General features: G+C 47.1%; 1 protein-coding gene across 1 annotated transcript in view; it reads left to right on the plus strand.

Annotated features, from left to right (window-relative positions):
- Window positions 1-3,816: 3,816 nt before the first annotated feature.
- Window positions 3,817-21,155, plus strand: part of LOC306786974 (inactive phospholipase C-like protein 2) — a 58,300-nt gene continuing 40,961 nt past the window's right edge. Inside the window, exon 1 of the mRNA XM_079281933.1 lies at window positions 3,817-4,315. Within this exon, the coding sequence (XP_079138059.1) occupies window positions 4,010-4,315 (306 nt within the window). The 5' untranslated portion in view covers window positions 3,817-4,009. The remainder of the gene's footprint in view (window positions 4,316-21,155) is intronic.

The raw sequence follows: 21,155 nt of genomic DNA on the forward strand, positions 1-21,155 counted from the left end.
AAGTGTCTGTAAATATTATGTTCTGGTCAAATGAAGCTCATACCTGGGTATTTGGTTCTTTATTCCAGCTGGTCTGAGGCACGTCACCACCAGGTGTCAGTAAAGTCCAAAGGATCCGACAGAGGCCTGGACTGACTGGGCAGATGTGGACCGTCCTTTTGTTTCGATCATGTGATCATGTGTTGATTGTGCATTTAAAGAGTAACCGTGACTGTAGCATTACATTGTAAAAACTACACGACATGAAACGCCTTTTGTGAGAAAGAATCCATGCAAGGTCCTTGTTGCGCTGATGACCACATGGGGCATGCACAGGAGAACACACCCTCTGCTCCCTGGCTGTGAGCAGCAGGAGCATCCTCTATGGACGTCAGCGTTCATTCAAATGTACAACGCAACCCAAGGCTGTCCTGGGGCTGTACAGAGTTAGGGTGAGGGGTTAAGGGTCGGAGCTTGCTGGAGGCCGGCCAAGGATCGACAAGTGTCAGCACAAAGCACCAGGATCTTCTCTTCTAATGTCTCCCTAAACAAGTCAGCCATTTCTGCTTTTTCTCCTTTTTCATCTTCTCTGGTGTGAAGAGGCTTTTCCCTGCTCTCCAAGTGCAGAGACCACACAATCTCTGGCTGATGGCTTTCAAAATGAATAGTGTTTGCAGTGTTTCAGCTGCTAACATATTGCCATTTATTTACCTTAGAAGGTACTATCTTCCTTTTAAGACCGGGAAAGGTAACCGTAACTGATGCTGCAGACACTGTAAGTGTGAAATAGAGGTGTTGGCAAACACACAGGTGACACATGGCTTTCTACAAAAACCGTATGTGGTAATAAATCCTGAACATTTGACCGGATGACCCTCGCTTCTATTCCCCAGCTGGGATTAGGAGTCGTGATCAATCGCCAGCTGTTCATCAATAAGATGGCTTGGCTTCTGTTGATGGGCCCCCGCAGGGAGGAGGGGGGCCCATTAGAGGCCTGAAGGTATGGCGATAGAGTATCCGTTGATACCAACTGCTACTGCAGCAGGAGGGAGCGGTGCCTAAACTGTGGCTGACATCCTGCCACAGGAAACTAAAGCAAACCTCAATGGAAAACAACAAGGGTGTTATTTAGAGTGACATTGCCATTTCAGTGTTCAAGAGTGCTGAGTCGACTCTGTCGTTCACATTCTCTCACACTTGCTGTTTTATTTCAGCTCATGTTTTGCTTCTTCCGTCAGTCCCTGATGTTTTCACCACTTCACAGCGCACTGAACATACAGCAGGGATCACCGGGAGGCCCCTGCTACAAGGCTGACAGCGGGCCCTGCTATGACCATCATCTGCTATGACCATCATCAATTCACAAATATTTCATTCACTTCTCCCCCTTCCTCTGTCCTGTCCTGTCCTTGAGAAGTAGCTTGGCTCCGACGGTGCTCATATTTCTCTCAGTCATCGTACTGAATGTGATTAGAGCGGCTGTGTTTTGGCTGCAGATTAAGCCACTTATCACCACCAAGGTCTGTGAACATATCCACGTAGCAACACCCTTGAATAAGACCCGTAACTTCTTCAGACTGTCTCGCCCTCTGAGCAAACATCCCACGATTACAAACCACGTACAGTGATCCTCCGTGTGTCATGTGGCCGTTGGTATTTACCAGAAACAATGTCCCTATTTCCTGCAGTATTTTTACACGAAGGATACACGCTCTCTGCTGCACATGCCTTCTTTGGCACCAATTGGCTGTGATTGGATTTGCCTCCTCAGTGGGTTATGAATGGGGTTGCATTTATCCCAGCTTACTGGCCATGCCTCGTCCGATGATGCGAGTTGGCCTGATGTCTAGTGCTACGCCATTGTTGTAGTTTATTCCGCCCTGGCCTCAGACGCTCAGTTTTATGGTATATGTGAAAGCAGGGGAGTCGAGGTCAGACTGCGCACGATGATGCTGCACAACTGCACTCTCTCCGAGCTCCTCTCAGTGCGAGAGTGAATGAGTGGTGCTTATATTTACAGTCTCCACTCTGTTTGTTTGTCTTCAAATTGATTCCTAAGAAGAAGGGAGGCGGCGTGAAGGAAGAGCAGCCTTGCGTCTTTGATGAAGAGTGATACCGTAAAGGAGTGTTCCGTGGTAACCGCTACTATTCCCCTCGCACCTTTGCCGGGTGAAACATAGTGTTTGAGGTGGAGCAGGATTCCCATCATTGAGGCTTCAGCAGCATGTTGAATAAGGAAACATGAGGAAATAAGGAAATAAGTGCTGCATTGTAGCACATTTCCTTGGAGACAAGGACACACGGTGTCAATTTTATTTATACAGCCCAGTATCACAAATCACAGTCTGTGACAGACACCCTCTGTCCTTCGGCCCGCCAACGTTGACAGACCAACGTTGTCAAAACAAAAAGCATAGACAATCTGGATGACAAAATTATGGATAGATTGTGAAAAAATGTGAAGAATGGAGAGAGAGAGAGAGAGAGAGAGAGAGAGGGGCCCTTAGCTTGGACTCTCATGTGGGACAAACAAATCAAAGAGAGGGTTGGAGAGACGCAGTGGTTGTTAGAAAGTTCACTGTATTCTCTTCAGCGGGACAAACATGGAAGAGGTGGGCTTAATCTCCTCTGTTGGCTCAGACAGTATCATCCAGTTGCAGAGCTGCAGCCCTGGCAGTTTCAAACCTGAAATAATGGACCTGATTGTTCTGCTGTAGCCAAGGAAAATAACAGATGACTCTTACAACTCAATTTGTTTCAGATAGCTGTTGTTCGCGGTTAAAGGAAAAATAGAGGGGTGAAAAACAACACCATAACTATGAACTTGTGAGTCTGTTGGTTATCGATACAGCAGTTGACTCTGGACATGTGAGCTATTCTCAAGACAATCAGCTTGTTTGAATGATGTCCTTCAACATCTTAATATTGGATCATAGATGTTTAGAGACTGGAAAAAAAAGCTAGATTAATGTACAGATCTTTAAAGAGCTGCTTATTGAACTTACCTTCTTTTTAATACAAAAAAATATATATATTTTCACCAACATTTTATTGCACACCTTAGTGGTTGTTTCCTTTCCCAAGAGGACATCTTTTAGTAAGCCTGCTCCTCCTGACATGACTACAGCTCAGAAATGCTTCCACTAATACAGAAATAAAAAACTGCCTAAAATTAGATTTTCATAAAAAATGTATTATTCCACTCATATTCGAAATCACTCATTGTTAAATAGCGAGGCTGCCGCTCCCTAGCGCCCTCCAATGGGGAGCCCTATATGTGGTACAGAGTGAGTGCACGTGAGTTACGAGCTCTTCACTTCAAATGTAATGATGAGACTCTGTACAATAAAACTATAGAGCTAACGCGTAGGCCTGTGATACATGTTCCAATGATGAACTCACAAACGTTCAATACAGTCCGTGTGCCGATGGGGGAGACGGTGCGCGCGCACGCATGGAGAATCAAACTCTCGTTGCGCGCGCGAGACGCTGGGGGTTTAATTGCACACGCACGCGCACACGTGTGCTCGCGTTTCGGGGGCTTATTGCGATTGCGCTCTCGCCGTCTAGAAGTTGTCCCGCGGATGCATGCGAGAGAGGGGAAGCGCTCCCGTTTGCAAAGCTCTGCAAAAGTGAGCACAGGGCGCGAGGCGACGCACACCGCGGAGAGTCCACAGAAGCGGACGTGGTGAGCGGAACCGATTTCTGAGGACACGAAAGTGCAAGCTGTAAACAGAAACGGCAGCGGCAACCCCCCCCCCCCCCCCAAAGCATAAGTTATTAATCCCAGTGTTTGTTTGTTTTTAGCACGCACGCCTCCAGAGAGCTAATCGGAGGGGGGGTCGCGTGCTGCTCTTGCTTTGACCAGGACGGCAGTCAGACTCTACCGTGCGCCCCCGGTGATGGACCGCCGGTGATCCGGAGAAGAAGACCGAGCCGCTCTGGACGTCAACAAGTCCACCTTTGCATTGAGAAAATGGGCTGTTTTCACATCGAGGAGGGGTGGGCACTGCTGTAACGCCGGCGGATCATGGCAGGGGTACACGCTTCAGATGTTGTGTCGGGACATTTTCTGGATCCCACCGTCGGAGCCCCGTCGGCCCAGGGCGCGACCAACACTGCGGGAATCACCGGCGACGCGGCCGCGCTGACTCTGACCGGTACCCGGGCGTACTTGGAGGTGTCGGCCGCTGCCCAGGGCTACGGAGCCGAAGGAGTTTACACCAACGGGCGGTACAGGGAGCAGGGCAGTCCACGGATCGGGAGTGGCAGCCGTGATCATTCCGCCGAGAGAAGTCACCAGGGAGCTGGAAACGCACCGTGTGGCATCATGAAGGTTGGTTGATTCAAACAATACATTATCCTCGCCAACGATCGTCAAGGTGACGCGAGAGGGAATTCGCTAAGTGGCCACATTATACAGCGTAACAAGATAATAAAAGGTTATCAAATGTGTGGTAAGCCTGTAAACTGTGGTCCAGACACAGGGGGTCCCTAGAGTTCCACCGGGTACCCCAGAAAAATGAAGTTTAGCACATCGAGCACCCGAATTAGTCTTCATGCCTCCACAGAGGAGACAACAGAAATCCACTCATCAATGACAACGAATGCTCAAATCTTCACCCAACATCTGTATTTTGGGTCCTATAGGCATATGGATGCCCCTGCATCCTGTGTGTCAAACTCACTGATGGTAAAAAACAACACTTTGACATGAAGTCTGTAATCATCCACAGATCCTGTAAACCCCTCACATGTGCAGGGTTGCATCTTCAACGCCAGTTCAACCAGAAGCTAAAGGAGCCTCATTCTTTTTGAAACAGCTGCAGTCACCTTGTTGTTGCTACAGTACAGCATGCACTTAACACACACAGGGCTGCACAGTAACACGCCGTTACACTGTGGAGAGATGCAGTATTCTGCTGTGGTGTCTTGTATTTCACAAATAATGTCTGGTTTTAGTAGCGTTGCAGTACACTAGGGGTTCATTTATTAACTCTTGACAATGTAGCAGTAATGGCATATTTATGTGAAACAGATGGTGCACAGAATTCTGTGTGCTTTGAAACTTTTGCGTCACATAAAAAAACCCTGATATGTGGGCCACTTCTCTGCATATAGCTCCCTCAGTTTAATGGATGGTGTGATGTTCATATTTTTAATGGTGGCCCGGCCCGCAGTGCTCCCATTACCGGAGGTTAATTAACCGGTCTTCCACACACCGACATGGGCGAGTTGTCCCTCATAGGATTTATATAATACTCACCAGCGTTGCATTGTTTCTACAACACAGAGTGCACCATGGGGCCCTTGGTGGAGATAGGAGTATTGCGTAGGTGGGGACACACTGGAGAGTTGCATTCTGTCATATCAGACCCAGTTTGCTTAGCAACTGACACAAAACACTGACTAATTCTTTGTTGCCCCCATTATTAGATTCCCTTTTGGATGCCGTGCACCCTCCCACAAACGACATGCATGTGAACGCAGACACTGTCAGCGCTTGATTGTTCCCTGAGCCTTTACTTTTGTGTTTACAGTGGAAACATTTGTTCTTTATAACAAACAAAAAAAATCTGGAGTATCACATGTCTCCAAAGCCCTGTACCAACCGTGTTGGTGGACTCCTGCCTCTCGATGCATTTAATGACCACGGCGATCCAGCGCACTCTCTCAGAGAAGTGCGCTCACGTTTCCAAGGCTCTTCTTCCTAACGTGAGAGGCTGAATTTTAGTCTGTGAAATTGTGCACAGCTGGTGGAATTCCCCTCTGCTGTGTTTCAGCTGCACTTATGACAGTTTTAAATAGACTGTAGTCATCGTGACGCTACCTATTAGTTTGTGGAGTGCCGTTCTAAGCCTCGATATCGCCATCTTGGATTACCATGTTGTTTCTTGCAACCGATGAATGGAAGTTACCATATTTGAAATGCGGAAGAGTGACGTAGAGACGCCGGATACGGCTCTGGTAGCGGTAGACCTGTCAATCACAGTAAGCCCCGCCCTAAAGCATACCCTGCTTTATGGTCTGTTTGAAATGGACCATCATTTACCAAATGAACATCATGCTGTATTGAAGAAGACTTGAAACTAGAGATTGAGACCATAAACTCATGCTCACAATGTTTACTGAGGTAATAAATCAAGAGAGAAGTATGGCCATTTTCTCATAGACTTCTATACACTCTGACTTCTTTTTGCAACCGGTGGAGTCGCCCCCTGCTGGTCAGTTGAGAGAATGCACTTTTAAGACACTTCCGCATCGGCTTCACTCGTCAGAACCGGATGTTGCCGCCTGGTTTAAATTAAACACTATTATCAAACCACTGCTTTTTGATAGAATTTCAATAGATTTTAATGTACAGTTTTTTAAAACTCGACTCGACTCGACTGTGGTTTCAGTCGCTCTTGTCTGGTGTTGATCACATGACGGCCTTGTAGAACAGGTTTGATCATTTAACATGCACATAATCAAGCTGAAACACTCCCGTCACAGAGCCTGGAATATGTCTTGAACCATTTGAGTCCGTCTCATGTTCAAGCAGGTGCGACTGAACAGGGTTTGATTTGCCCGAGCACCTCCAGAAAGGCACGAAATGATACGCACTGTTCGAGCAGAGCATGTGTTGGGAAACTGGGTCAGCCGTGCTTCACGTGTAGCTTGAGCACAGCCACCCACACTTGAGCAGCACTGTTTCTGCCTGTGTGTGTGTGTGTGTGTGTGTGTGTGTGTTTGAGTGGAGGTTTAAAAGGTGAAGGGGCCATCGGTCCGTGGGAATTTTGGAAGCAAATGAGCAATTACCGCTCTGCAGTACCTCATTGAGTTGACCCGTAACAAGTGAATCTTAGAAGAGAGGAGCGCTTGTGTGTCTGTCGCTTAAGCGGGCATGCAACTTTGTCCTCGTGCCATTTCCTCAGCGGGGGTGACAGTGTCATGGTGGCCGGGGGGGGGGGGGGGGGGGGGGGTTTGTGATGCAGCCTTGTTATGTAACGCTGGACTGTGGACAGCTGCAAGGCCGGCTCCAGCCTGGCTGCTGGGTGGAGGCCACTGACAGCTAGCACAAGTGAGGAAGGAGCCAGATTTGATCAAGAATTTAAGAGTGACGCATTTTATTATTGCTGCATCTCTCAAGCATTTGCCATATCTTTCTTTTCTTCCTCCCCCCCCCCCCCCCCCCCCCCCCCCCCCCCCCTCTTGGCTGCGCTCTGCAGAGTCCTTAACCGTAGCAGCAGATTAAAGGTCAGACATTTATTTTCAGAGCTCTGCAAGAAGAAAAAAGAAAAGAAAAAAGGTTCAAGGTTGGGTTAAATGAAGGAAAGACATCAACGATGTAACACTGTTCTCATCAATTCATGCTCTTATTAATGACCTCATATAATAGATATGAGGCAACATGGCCGTGTGCTTAACAGGGGACATGCCTGATTGGCTGATGGAGGGGTCAAACCTGTCGACTGACAACATCCTAGATGACAGATTCAACTAAAAATTGGGATCTTTAGTTTGAATGGGAGACTGTAAAAAGACATGTCCTTCTGTCACCAACGACAAAAAAAACAAGCGGGAAAGTTCTCCAACCCGTTCTCTGGTGAAGTGATGCGTTCTGCCACATAACCGTGATGTCCTTCTTCCACTCTCAAAGTCGCCCTCCTCCACTCACTGACCATTGAAATACCGTTCACTACCGTGTTTGACCACCTCTGGCCTTGATTGCAGCTCCCACGCATCGTGACTCAACAGAGGGGCGAGTGTTAACGCTGACCATGCAGACATGCGCCCCGGAAAAGCAACTTGGTCAAGGACACGCGGACAAGGAGGAGCTAGGAATCAAGCTGGGAAGCTAGGAATCAAACCGCCAACCTTTGGATTAAAGGACGACCCATGCTATGCCCTGAGTCAATAAACAACACGCTGTATTTGTCAATGATTGAAGGATGTACGCTCGGCAAGATCGGCTTTGCAGATTGTACAGTAGTTGCATTAAGTGGCCGCCGGTGTTCTGTATCTTTAAGCATCCGCAACACGTGGATTCGCATCAAAATTATTAGTAGACAGGAATTGTCTTATAATGTCAGTATAGTGCCAGCTGACAGTCAAAAAAACTCTGCACGGCAGTAATTGTATTTGATATTTTCAAAGAGCCTCTCGGTGAAAGAAGCACAAGTAATTCACAGTGTCTGACTTTGTGACATTGGAAAAGTTAACACTTCAAACCTGTATGGACACGTAGCTGTAGGGAACCTGTCAGACAGCAGCAGCGTCTTAAATCTCCGCCCCCTGATGGATCCAACTGTCAGGCTGCCTCTGCTGCTGGCTGTTGTTTAGCTGATGTGCGATTTGGCTGATCCCCCTGGAGGACTGAGGACACCTCCGTACGAGCCTGAACTTATAACACCGATTACATTGAGTGGGATCATATGAGATGATGATGATGATGAGAATTGGAACAGTGTCGACGCCTCACTGCTCATATCACAGGCTTTACCTAGAATCGTAGATTAAGAGCTCCCTCCGTGAAATTCATTCAAAGTAATGAAATAAAGACAAGAGATCCAGAAAGTTGGAACAAAATGCACGTCTCTCTGAAGGTTTTCAAAGTAATCCCCATGTCTCCTGCAGCAGCAGCAAACCCGAACTGAGCGCGTGGATATTTTTGGAGAACTGAGATCTGCAGCGCGTCGTGAAAGGAGGAAACAGAAGATGTGAAGCGGTGATTACAGACGTCTGGGGCTGCTGAGTCATCGCTTGCTCTCTTTGGCTGCTTCTCTCAAAGCAGCGATCTGCAAAAAAATACAAACATCTCAAATAGGGCCTCTTTGTCTGTGAATGCACAGCTTGGCATCATGCTGGGAGCAAAAGCAGCAACGGTGTTATAAAGGGCACTCGCCCACAGAGCAGTACTGAGCTCAAGAGCCCCCAAAACATTCGTGGAACGAGAGTGAAGTTAAACGAGGAGGAGCTGTGAATTATGTTTGCTTCAAGGTTTATTTGATATCGACGTTCATATTTCTCTCGTCTCTTCAAAATGTCTCCTCACTCGAAGCTGATGCGACCGTGGCAGAGAGAAGACGAGGACTCCAGGAAGAGGGAACAATCAAACAGAGCTTCTCATGGAGACATGATATGGAGGGTCTATATCTGAGTTTCTGAAGCTCAGTTTCAAGCATTTTAAAGGATTTAAAAAAAAAAACCCTGGCATGGAGAAATGTGTCACCTCTTCAACTTCAATTTGGGATGAGAACTCTTTATCTTTGCCGGGCCATTTTTATTTACCGGCGGCTACAATTTCAATTGGCAAACACTAGACTAGACTAACCGCCATAAAACCCCTGACAGGGATTTGGTGTATTTAACTTTCCCTTCACTCTTCCCTTCTTGAGGGATGACACACACCAGTAGAGTTCCTCTTGTCCTCGTGCCTATCCGTCTCTTGTTTCGTGGGGGGGGGGCTCCTAATCCTTCCTCCTCCTTTATTCCCTTCGGGGATAATGTCTTGAGCTGGAACCTCAATTACCCAATGCGTCAAGTCGGGCCCCAGACAAAGACGGCTCTTTCAAACAAGAACGATTGATTTGATTCGACGCCGTGTTTGGGGTGATGCCTTATCTTGATGATCCTTGTGGGGACGTGTGCAACGGTGATGATACGACATCGGTGGGTTTTATATGTGTGGTCCCGGTGACGGAGAGAGGACATTGGTTTGACCAGGCGATGACACCAGATGGGTCTCCCAGGGTATAGCTTTTGTCATTTCAAGCACATAAGTAAGGATGCGTAATACTCCGATGTGTCAGGCTGGATGTTTCTCCGGTTCATCTGGGCCAGAGGAACGGTGGATCTGATGGATGAATAGGACACTATGTCCATGGGAGCTGCTGCACCTGGCTTCACTCCGACATGTTTTTTCTCCTGTCTGTAGAACATACAGCATATCCTTTCCATCACATTGGTTCATGTTCAAGTGCAGTGAGACAGGAAGAGAATGTAACGACACGTCACGACGTGCAGCACCAGCGCCTCGTGTTACACACCGTGTTATATTACAGGCTTAAGTGTGAATCCTAGGTTTCCCCCATAATCCCACTGACGGGGAGGAAGCACAGGAGATGGAGCCGGCTCCGTTTTTCTCTTTCTCTGACTACGCCACTTAATTAAAAAGAGCAGGAAACCGGTAAAGACCGGCGGCAAGTCTTCATCGGCCTCGCTTTATTTACTCAGACAGTCAATCAGTTATAGGTTTGGCCCGCCGGAGGGAGCGCACTGTCCTCACGTCCGCACCATTTCATTGGTCTGTTCCTCCTCCTGCGGTCTGGTGCAGCTATCTCTGTGCGACGAGAACGATTAGTAGAAGGAGGCCGCGTGGTGGATGAATTGGGACGTGTGTAATGTGAGTCATTGTGCACGTGGGTGGCCGTTTCCAGTCGACGTCACTGTCGTTATCGGAAGTGACAGCGGCGTATCTTACCGGTGACGAACGTTGCAGCGTTCTTCTTGCGCAGCTTGTTCTCGTTGAAACGGAAGGGAATTCCCCACAGAGCGTCGAGACGAAAGCCGTCAGTGCTGCTTCCTGAGAGAACACAATACGACGAGGGACAACTGATAATGGAAGATAAGCCCAGGGCATTGCAGGAGGAAGGAAGTGATGCAACTTGCCCTGATGATCTGCATTAAGGCATGCCAGAGTGGGTGCGATGTGAGGACATCACATCAGAGATATTATTACACTATGCTGCGTGTGTGTGTGTGTGTCACATGCGTGTATGTGTGTGTAGGCCATCATCAGTGTGTTTCAGACCGAATCATGACCAACAAAAGTTCTCCTGTAGGAAAATAAATCAAAAATATTGATCGCCAGCCACAGTTATCTCTACTTTAACTGAAAGCACATACTAATGCAGTGGTTATGCGAGAGTGCAAGGTTGTGTTTGGAGGTTTGAACTTCCATAGAAGTAGCTCTTGTTGAGCTACTAAAGAAAATTGCAAAAAATAACTTTGTTATGCCCTCTGGTTGCTGTAATTTGTCTCTCTTGGCAGTGTGTGTGCCAGTGTTGCTCCTGAGTCCTTGTGTCTGCTCCGCTTTGCTTCTTTTTTTTTTCTTTTTTTTTCTTGCGTTCTGACCTCGTGACCCAGCCAACCAAGGACCTCAGCTTATTTATAGATTTTATAATGGTAGGCTAGATCTTCTACAGGTGCATAACACAAAGTGAGGTTTTTTGTTTTTGAGTTCCACACAGCAGAGCAGCCTGCTGTGTTTTATGTTAATGTGTTGTTCATGTAGGCATCACGGTGAGATTATCTTGTGATCAGTATTTAGCAGTGTCGGGTGTCAAACCTCAATACTTATTTGGTGCTGACAGAAATGTGTCGGTAGCTCATCAAATACTGAAAGCAAATTCAATATTTCCTTCAATTATTCATTGTTTTGGTCCGGGGTCCAAACACCTTGGTATTGTATCAGCAGTTCAAATCAAATGATAACCAGCAGAGAGAACCAGCCTCTTGGCCTCATGACAACTATTCTCTTGCTCAGTGCATCGCAAAAACCTCGGCGCAAAGTGCACAATGCGTTACGCATCGCATAGAAAGCAACTCAGAGAAGTCTTTCGCCTGCTAAAACCTCACAAGATCAGGTTTGTTTGTACTGTAGCACTAAAGTGACACCGTTACCATTTAAAAAAGCCTTTAACCTTCAGCATTCATCAGCATCATTCAGGCTGCATGGTGGATTGTGATGTCCATGAACATCGCGGGCCACTGTGTGCGGAGACGCTTGTGTTTATTCCGACGTCTCTTCACCACGGTGGGTGAGGATAGCCCGCTGCTACGCAGACCTTGCCAGGGATTCACAGATGGTGTCATTTCTATCATTGCCCTGGCACAGATGGCGTAAGACGTAAGGACATTTTGGGGCTTCATAGGCACAGAAGCTTGAGTGTGTATGAGATCGGAATGGACAACTTAAGTGTCTCGTTTGATTCGTTGATTGACGCCTTTTTAAAATGTTGCGTTGTTGGAAATCAATCTCACCGCGTGGTCAGAATTTAACGAGCTCTTTGTGATGTGGCGTTTTGTTTCATGTTATAATTTACCGGTCGTTGTGGTGGCTGCCCGCACATTAAAAGAAGTCTCTCATGCCTTTTTGTTTTTTTTATTGATGAGCCATTCGGAAAACTGCAACAGCTACGCAGGCTGAACAAGAGATCACGTTCGACTTTCCTTTTCCGCAGAGGAGACGTTTCTTTTCACATTTCCTGTAATTACGGTTCACTCCGAGTTATGCGCAGATGTTCCGGTTTGTTTTCGAGTCAACTGGTTGTTTTCGAGTGCCTCTAGGGACACACACACACATTGCGTCCTAGTGTGTGTTGCCCCCAGGGCGTCTTTCTGCAGGTTACAGTGCAAGCACGGGCAAGACACTCGCAACATTCCACCGATAGCAAACATAGCATGTCCTTTGCAGCGGCATCGGTACGTTTCTCTGCGGCTGAAACAGAATACATTATTTACGGGATGGTTTATTTCTGTTTGCCATACTGTGCGGTAGATGTGTGGTGGGAGCTACTGACAGAGTAGGCCTTGGCTGATCCTGGAGAATATAAGACATGGGTTTGGCGATTGGAGGTTTAGGGTCAGGGGGTCTCACGCAATCCCAGCTTCCTCTCTGCTCTGCGCCTCTGTGCACCAGACCCCAATGATCGGCTTGTATATTTCTGTTTTCTCTGAACATATATATTCAGTTTGTGCGTGAAAGGGGAGGAGGCTGGGCTGTGACTTTGGATTGAGGGATTTTATGATTGATTGTGAAAGAAAGAGAGAAAAGTAAGCGAGAGGAGGTTCGTTGATGTTGCTCTTCTTGATGAAAGTGAACAAGCATATAAAGGAAGGTTAGAGTCACCTTTGCAGATCCATTAGTTTGTAGAATATTCAGCTTCTTTCATGAATCTTAATCTGATCTTTTAAAGAGCAATGTGAAGAGCATGTGGAAAGTGTGGGCACGTCTCACTAGAAAAAGGAAATGCAAGATTTGCAGTGTGGTACACGTGCATCAAATCAAAGGAAAGTAAAAAAAACAAAGTGTGGGACTCAACCACAACATGCCGCTGCAATCATAAGTGCAACGCAGTGTGACAGTCGGCGCTGGCTAGATGCTAAACAGGAATGAATATTATTTCCACCATCTCCTGTGTATTTCTGCTTCTCGTGCTGCTGCAGCTCCAGCTGGGTCTCTTAGCGAGGAGCAAACGGCTTTTTTTCCCCTCACAGCAAGAGGAGAAATGAGTCAGGGAAGGGCCGAGAAAGGTCACAGAGCAATGACGAAAAGCAGTGGTGAAAATGCTTTCAGAACAAATGAATCCCTGTGGTTTACCCATCCCCCTCATATTCCACATTTGAGCCCCGACTACACTTAACCAGCAACAATGTTTGATAGCGTACTGACAGGTGGATCTCCGGCCTTCCAAACAGCCGTCGGTCCATCGCTTGCAACACGTTGACTCTGTGTTTTTGTCAAAGCTTGGTTGTCATTGTGAGGTAACGTAATTGTGAGCAAAGACTGAGCACAAACATAAAGAATTCGAGCTATGTTGTCTGAAATAGAACAATAAACAGATGTTGTGAATAAGACGACCAAGGTGTTGTTGGTCCTTACAATTAAAACTTTGAAAAGCCTTGAAATGTAGTTTTTTTCCCCCCTTTCCTTTCCCCCCCTCAAGTACTTGAATGTCTAACCACTGAAATGCAATGTGTACTTAATGGACAAAAACATGCCAAATTAACAGCATGGAACTGTAATCAGTTCCTAGTGCCAAGGCGTCCCGCTTTGTTATGCGGGCACCGTGCAAAATGTGAGATTCCAATTAGACTGAACAGAGCAGCTCGGTCAGGGTAAGTGGGTCCAAGCACTCAGCACAGGGTGACCCGCTCGTCAACAGCCTTGACAACGTGTGTGTGTGTGTGTGTGTGTGCAAAAGTGTATTGAGTGCATGATTGTGTGAAAAGGTGAGACAGTCCGGCAACAGGGAAGTCTGGTTTGGTAATCAGGGAGTATTAAGGTCAGCAGCTCTGATTGTCGGCGGGTTGGCGGGTGGCGAGAGGTTCGGGTGGCACACAGCCTGCGCCAGAAATAAACACAAGAATCTCAATCGAACTAATTGAGAGCTCACCCGTTGATCCTGACAAAAGGGCGGCGCGGTCGTTCTCAGAGCGTCGTCTCTGGGACATTTATAGCCGTTGCAGTTGGACAGGGTTATATAATGACAACAACCAGCTTCATGCTCGGCACAGTTTTTTGATGAGTCAGGCTCTCGATCGTTTTTGGTTTTGAGCTATTTGAATGTAGCCAGATCTTTTAAAAGAAGGTCATTGCTTTTGTCTCCTGCTGCAAGGCGATGCTGTTCAACACGATTGATGGTGAAACGGGGGCTCCCCCCATAAAACTGTGTTCACAATCAAGTATTCCATTGATTATTCTGAAGGTCGTTCCCTTTATTGGATGAGGACACGTTAAAGTACTTTTATTAAAGAACACAAATAAACAAAAGACATTGAGCACAGAGTGTCTGCAAAAGGAATAGTTCAACATTTCGGGGAATGCCCTTCGAGAATCAGATCAATTCCACTCTTGCGTCGGTGCTGAATATGACGCTACAGCCTGCAGTTGGTTAGCTTAGCGTAGCATAAAGAACTGGAAGCACGGGGCAACCACGAGCATGTGCAAAGGCTACACTTTGTTGGATGTTAAATGCCCTATGCTAGATCAACAGTGAGGGAATAACATGCAGATCAAAGGCAGGAGGAGGAGGAGGAGGAGGAGGAGGAGGAGGAGGAGGAGGAGGAGGAGGAGGAGGAGGAGGAGGAGGAGGAGGAGGAGGAGGAGGAGGAGGAGGAGGAGGAGGAGGAGGAGGAGGAGGAGGAGGAGGAGGAGGAGGAGGAGGAGGAGGAGGAGGAGGAGGAGGAGGAGGAGGAGGAGGAGGAGGAGGAGGAGGAGGAGGAGGAGGAGGAGGAGGAGGAGGCATTAAAAGCCAGAGGGATGGAAATAAAGAAAGGGCACTGCCTGTTCTACAGCTATTAGCACCTTCAGCTGGCAGTAATGCTGAGCAGCGAGGACTGCAGTCTTCTCCCAACAGCCCAGTCACGAAGCAGGGGGGGAAGACGGGGACGTGAGGCACAGACGAAGGGGGAGGAGTGAAGGTGCGACGCCGTACATTCTGGATGCAAATGCTTCAGTGAAGCCGCGACGGACGCCCCTCCCGTCTTCCTGTCCTCATCTAACCCGAGTATAGTGCAGGCCTTGTCTCTCATGAGAGGTTTTTGAAAAGACAAAGGCAGCTTTCTCACTTCTGTTTCCAACAGGCCCCGTTGGCCTCGAGAGACTCTCTCACAAACGTGCCTGTTCTTTTGGCAGTTCTAAGGCGACCATTTTGAATCGAAGTGTAATAACTGGTTCGTCAGACAAAACAAATCAGTGTTACGTGTGTGCTTCCAGCAGGTTCTGTATAAACTAGTCCCTGAACAGTTAATTGATTATTTATTGCGAGATTATAGTTCCTCTGTTCTGGATGACATGATCCATAGTCGTAGTTTGTCGTCTTGATTGAGCGACAACCAGCACAATGTAGTAGTTACACAACGGGTTTTGTATAAGTCACATGAAGATGTGTTGACAGATTAATCCGTTGATTGCTTTTCTCAATCATTTTTCCTCCATCACAAGTTCCAGGTTGAAGTTGTCAAATTGCTGTTTTTGTCGCCTCCCAAATGACTGAAAACATTGATTCGATTATGATTTGATTCTCAAAATAGTTGCTGATTCCTTTTCCAGTTATCAGTTAAACCAATGAACTCTTTACAAATGTGCAAAAAAGGAAAAGAATATATAGAATTGACATCAAAGCTACAATGCAAATAGCACTTCTTTGTTTTTCTGAGTTTGACGTTTGAAGGACTCGCTGATGAAGGCACCGGGTGCTGGTTGACTGTCTGCTTGTGCTTTTCGGAATCTTATTTTCTCTGCCACATTTCCCGTCTCTCTGTGTTTTGTTTTTTTGTCCTCATCTAAATTTTCACAGTTTAATTCAAGTCACACGCTTTGGCGCTAATTGTTTACCCAACATGCAGAGTGAGTATCCTTTACAACCAATTAGAAACCGCATCAACAGACGTCCCCTTCGCTCAGCTGAGTATAAGCACATAACTGCAGTTTATAGTTGGTCTAAATGTTATCGTACAGTTTAATGTTATAATGTTTCATGTATTTTTTCAATGCACGGCAATCAAAGTGGACAGCAACTTATGGATTTTGATTTTGCAGTGCAACTTGTTCCCCATATGAAAACAAGGCTTTGAGTCTTGAGTGACTCATCGAGGTCTTTATAGGCAGAGAACCGGACAAGCAAAGTAGGCCATGACTGCTCATCGAAGGCAAATAGAGCAGCCTCATCACTTGCATCAGTCCTTTTTCTAAGAATGAATTATTGAGAGAATATATGCTCCACTTCATGTTTCTCTGATAACTGCAGCTGAGCTGAGATCAGAACTGTTGTTAACCAAAGGAAGTTCAGGCTTCTGAGAAAAAGTACTCCAGGAAACCGCTGAATCTCTTTATGGCTCAGTATTGGCGGGTTCGCACCCAAACGCACGAACCCAGAGACGGAGCGGATGAAGTTAGAAGTCAATAACAGACAGGCGAGGTAAGGTAAGGCAAAGTCATCCAGTTAGGAATCAAGGAAAGGAGCAGAAGTTCGTAAAGCAAGGCAGGAATCCGGCTGGGCACTGAAGAGGATCTGGCTTAGAATGATGGTAATGGAACGGTGTATATAATCTACAAGGCTAATGGAGACGAGGGAGGTCAGGTGACAGGGTTACCTGCAGGTCAGGAGGGAGGGGCACAAAGACAATGTGGATCTGGGATCAGCTTTAACGTTGTGACCGAGAAAAACAGAGCAGACATAGACGTGTAGTTCATGTCAGTCATCTCCATCACCTCGGTGAATTGGTATTCACACTGTATTCACAGACAGCTCGTGCTGCGACTGGTTAAACTGCCTCAGGTCTCGCATATGTGTGTGTGCGGGGGAAACAGGTGTGCGCTTCCTCATTTGTTTACATGGCTTGTGGCTGTGAGGAGGGTACAGTGTGTGTGTGTGTGTGTGTGTGTGTTGTTGTGACTATGGAAAAAGCATCCTGTGGTGCAGCCTCTCTCCCACCTGCCACTTACAGAGCCGACTCCAGAGACCTATAGACCCGTGTGTGTGTGTGTGTGTGTCGCTTCAAAACACCACTGCCGACCCACAATATGGAGCCGCCTGCTTGCACAGAGCTGAGGGAGGGGAGGAAAAGAGAGGCGATGAAAGGAAGATGAAAAGGTCGAGCGAAGGATGCAGGGAAATCGTGAGAGAAAAACAGGGAAAAACAGGGGTGGTTGTATTTTTTCACGTTCTAGAAATGATGGAATGGAAAACGACAGCTTGGGAGGCAGGGGGGGGGGGAGTGAGAGAGCAGGGGGGGGGAGTGAGAGAGAGAAACGCTGGTAGAATGGAAGATGGAAAGCGAATGGGCACCGATCTGTAGAGGTCGAGGTGAAAGCTGCCGGGAGTCGGGGTAGTTTACAAGACGGGGAGCTCTGCAGTTGGATAGCAGAGGAAGGAAATACTTTGTGTTTTTTTTTGTCTGTGAAAAGCGCTCGATAAATACATTTTATTGTTATTAAAATTGGAAGAAGGTGGAGGAAAACTTCAGGGTGGAGTACGAGGGTCATCTAAATATTGAGGCTGGCCAGGCGCCATTAGATTAGCAGATAACTGCACGGCAATCCGATTGTCAGTCAGTGAGGTGAGGAACACCGGTGAAGGCCACACTGAACATCCCAGGGTGCCTTCAGACTACAAACGCAAGCATACACACACACACACGCACACGCACACACACACACACACACACACGTAGTGTTTGCTAATGTTGTTAAATGCTTTCCTGTCCGCGCAGGAGTTTGTCCTTGTAAGAGGATGTGCTACTCCTCCCCCCCCCCCCCCTCTCTCCCATCAGCCCCTCCCTCCCATGTCCCAACTCACTGCCAGACAACAGAGCGATAGGAGGAGAGGAAGGAGGATCACATTTCCCAACGCTGCATAGGTGATATAGGAACCTTGCAGCCAGCTATCAGTCATAAGAATCTTCCGGCCCGGCCCGTGCCAAGCACCGTCCCCGATCTCTCCCCCCCCCCCCCCCCCCACGATACCTATGAGCCTCGTCAAGTCATATGAGCGGAACAACTCCTACATGCTCTTTATGACTCGGGAGCAGGCCGTTCGGTTAAAGATAGCGTTGTGGGGTGAGGTGCTCGTGAAGCCAGAGCAAACTTAAGGTTGTCACGGTTTTTTTTTTTTTTTCAATCACACCCTTGAACACATCGCGATGTGAGGCCTTGTTGTTCTCCATTCAGGCATATTTTGGGCTGTTTTATATGCGTGTCTAGTTCCAGCTTTGTCTGGTTTTAGAGCATGACAGAAAGTGAAAGAGGATGTGGAAACTGTTTTCTCTTCACTTAAAAAAAAAAAGAAGAAAAAAAAAAAGCAGAAGCTGAAAGCTGAACAATCAGCCGGAAAAAGTGGCGAGTCGGCTGTATTTGTGTGCGTGAGAGAGAAAGAGAGAGAGACACAGAAGGAAAGATATCTGTGAGGTAATGCCTCACAAGGTTTCCTCTGTGTGTCTGGCTTTGTTTCGGAGGTGGTGAGGGGGTGGAGGGCGGGGTCTGCTGGGAAGGAGACAACCCAAACAGCTGGACCTGGGTCGACATCACAAACAGCGACCCCCCCCCCCCCACCCCCCAAAAGACAAAGAAGGTGGGAAATTAAATGTGCACGTTCTGAGGCTGGCGGTGGATATTGTTCCGCCAACTGATGATGTGATGTTGTGCAGGCTCGGGCGAATCTCGCTTGATGCTCCGTGTGCCTGCATCATGCTGACTCAGCACTCGGAGGGAAAGGAACCCAGAGAGTCCATAAGTGCACTAATGCCCTTGCTGCTGTTGAAACTCTTCTAAAGACAGCTTTCCATCATCCACCCTTCCATCCTCCGTCATCCAACTCAATGTGAAGGAACTGAGATCAATCCCGGCACATTGATGAGAAACATCCAGAGAGTTAGGAGAGAAACAAAAGTGTGATTTCATTCATTTTTTTCTTTTGTCCTATTTTTTTGTACCTCTGCATCTATGCCCCCCCCCCCCCCCCCCTTGCTTCTTTCAGCAGCCTGTCCTTTGACACTGTCAGAATTAGCCTCTGTGCTGGATATAACGTACAAGCAGACCACAGGAGACAGAAGTTAATGGAAACAGGTTTTATTGAGCCTGACTAAGACAGGAAGGTGTGGAGCCCGTGGTCCGACAGCAGAGTAGGCAGATCGACGGTGTGAGGCCCGTGGCTCGACACCGGAGGGCTGGCAGCTTGACGGCGTGTGTAGTCCGTTGAACACAAAGGAGGGCAGAGCGGCGGAGTGTAATCCGTAGAACACAAGGAGGGCAGCGGATGCCACGGGGTTGAAGCGGGTGAAAGACGGTACGACCTGACAACCCCAGACTGCAGGGCCAGAGTCTATATAGAGACAGGGGACTCATTAGTGGGCCCTGAGTCTGGTGTGTCAGGCTGCAGGAGGTGATCGGCTGGAGTGTCCTCAGCTGTGCACAATCAAGGGTGTGGCCATGGGAGGTGTCAGGAGGCAGAGGACAAACAGGGGAATGACAGGACACATGAGGAGAGGAGATCAGCGGAAACACACAACAGGTCAGACAGGGATCCTGGATCCTGGATCCGGTGGAATACACTTATATTGGTGTCCTTGAGACCTCCTTTGCACAGCTCAGGTACTGGATGTACTCGGCTCAGTGAGCGGTGTTCTTATGGTGTAATTACAATTTTTTTGTTCAAGCTACCTGAAGAGATTTTGATTCTTTAACCTGAAATAAAGGTTACATACGTGTACAAGATATATATTTTGAACATTAAATATTATGACGAGTTCATAAAAGGTTGAGACAGTGAATGCTTCTTTTCTCACAGGCCGTGTGTTTCAGCATATCCAGTCGGTCCTCCTCCTGTCGGCCCTTGAGTCGCTGACCTTCTGTGAGAGGAAATTAACACATGAAATGCATTGCAGAGTTGCTAGGCAACCAGGCCACTCTATTAACCTGTTTTGTACATTTCTCTCTGCATCCCCAATCAGTGAGTTGTTGAGAGAATGATGGATGAACACGAACAAATTACAGCATAGTATATACAGTCTAATGATCTGTGATTAGAGTATGTATATCACACGGTTGAACCGCACCAGGAAACTCTAAAGTGGCCGTAGAGTTGAACCTGCCCTCGCTTACAGATGTAGCAGCTACGCAGCGAGCTAAACACACTTGCAATACACTGGAAGCAACTCTGAAAACACTATAGGATTCAACTATAGTAGTTACAACAAAATGACAAAAATATGAGATATCATAAACCACCGTTGGAAGGTATTGCAGAAATGAATTTGCACAGTAACAAGCTATCACAAAAGTATAGTTCACATGAGTTCATGTTCACCAGTGAAAGATCAACCTTTGTATTCACTGGTTAGTTTCCTCCAACGTCACTTAAAGGAGTAGTTTGGCATTTTATGTAACAAGCGTATTTATTTTTTTAAATACCGCTCTCATAATGTCCATGAACAGATATGAATGCAGAATCTGTGGGCAACAGGACAAGATTTTGGTATTTTGGTTCTGGTTTCTGTTTGTAGTCTGAGTAGTATTGACCAATCACATTTGAGCAGGCTATGGTCTGACGACTTGGCTGTTTTATTTGCTTTTAAACTGGTTATTTATTTAAAAAAACAATCTGGTCGTAGACATCGTCTTTCAACTATTCTCACATCTCAAGCTGCTAATCAGGCTGTGAACAATGACCAGCATACAGATGACCCAGATATCAGTTATCTGGATCTCAGCTGGCTCCAGAGGCCAAATCATCATCAGGTAATGTGATATGATTGTTACCAACCGTGAAAGCAACGCTGGTCTTGCCATTGGCCCCCTTCACTTTACGCCCCTGGCCCGATTTAGAAGATGGGTGTGGTCTAAGCACGGGCGCTCGAAGTAGCAACGCAAGTTGGTCTCTCGTCTATTAGGTCTGTTTTTAATTGAATTC

Source organism: Melanostigma gelatinosum (assembly GCF_949748355.1).
Source record: "Melanostigma gelatinosum genome assembly, chromosome: 13".
In the NCBI taxonomy this organism is placed as follows: domain Eukaryota; kingdom Metazoa; phylum Chordata; class Actinopteri; order Perciformes; family Zoarcidae; genus Melanostigma; species Melanostigma gelatinosum.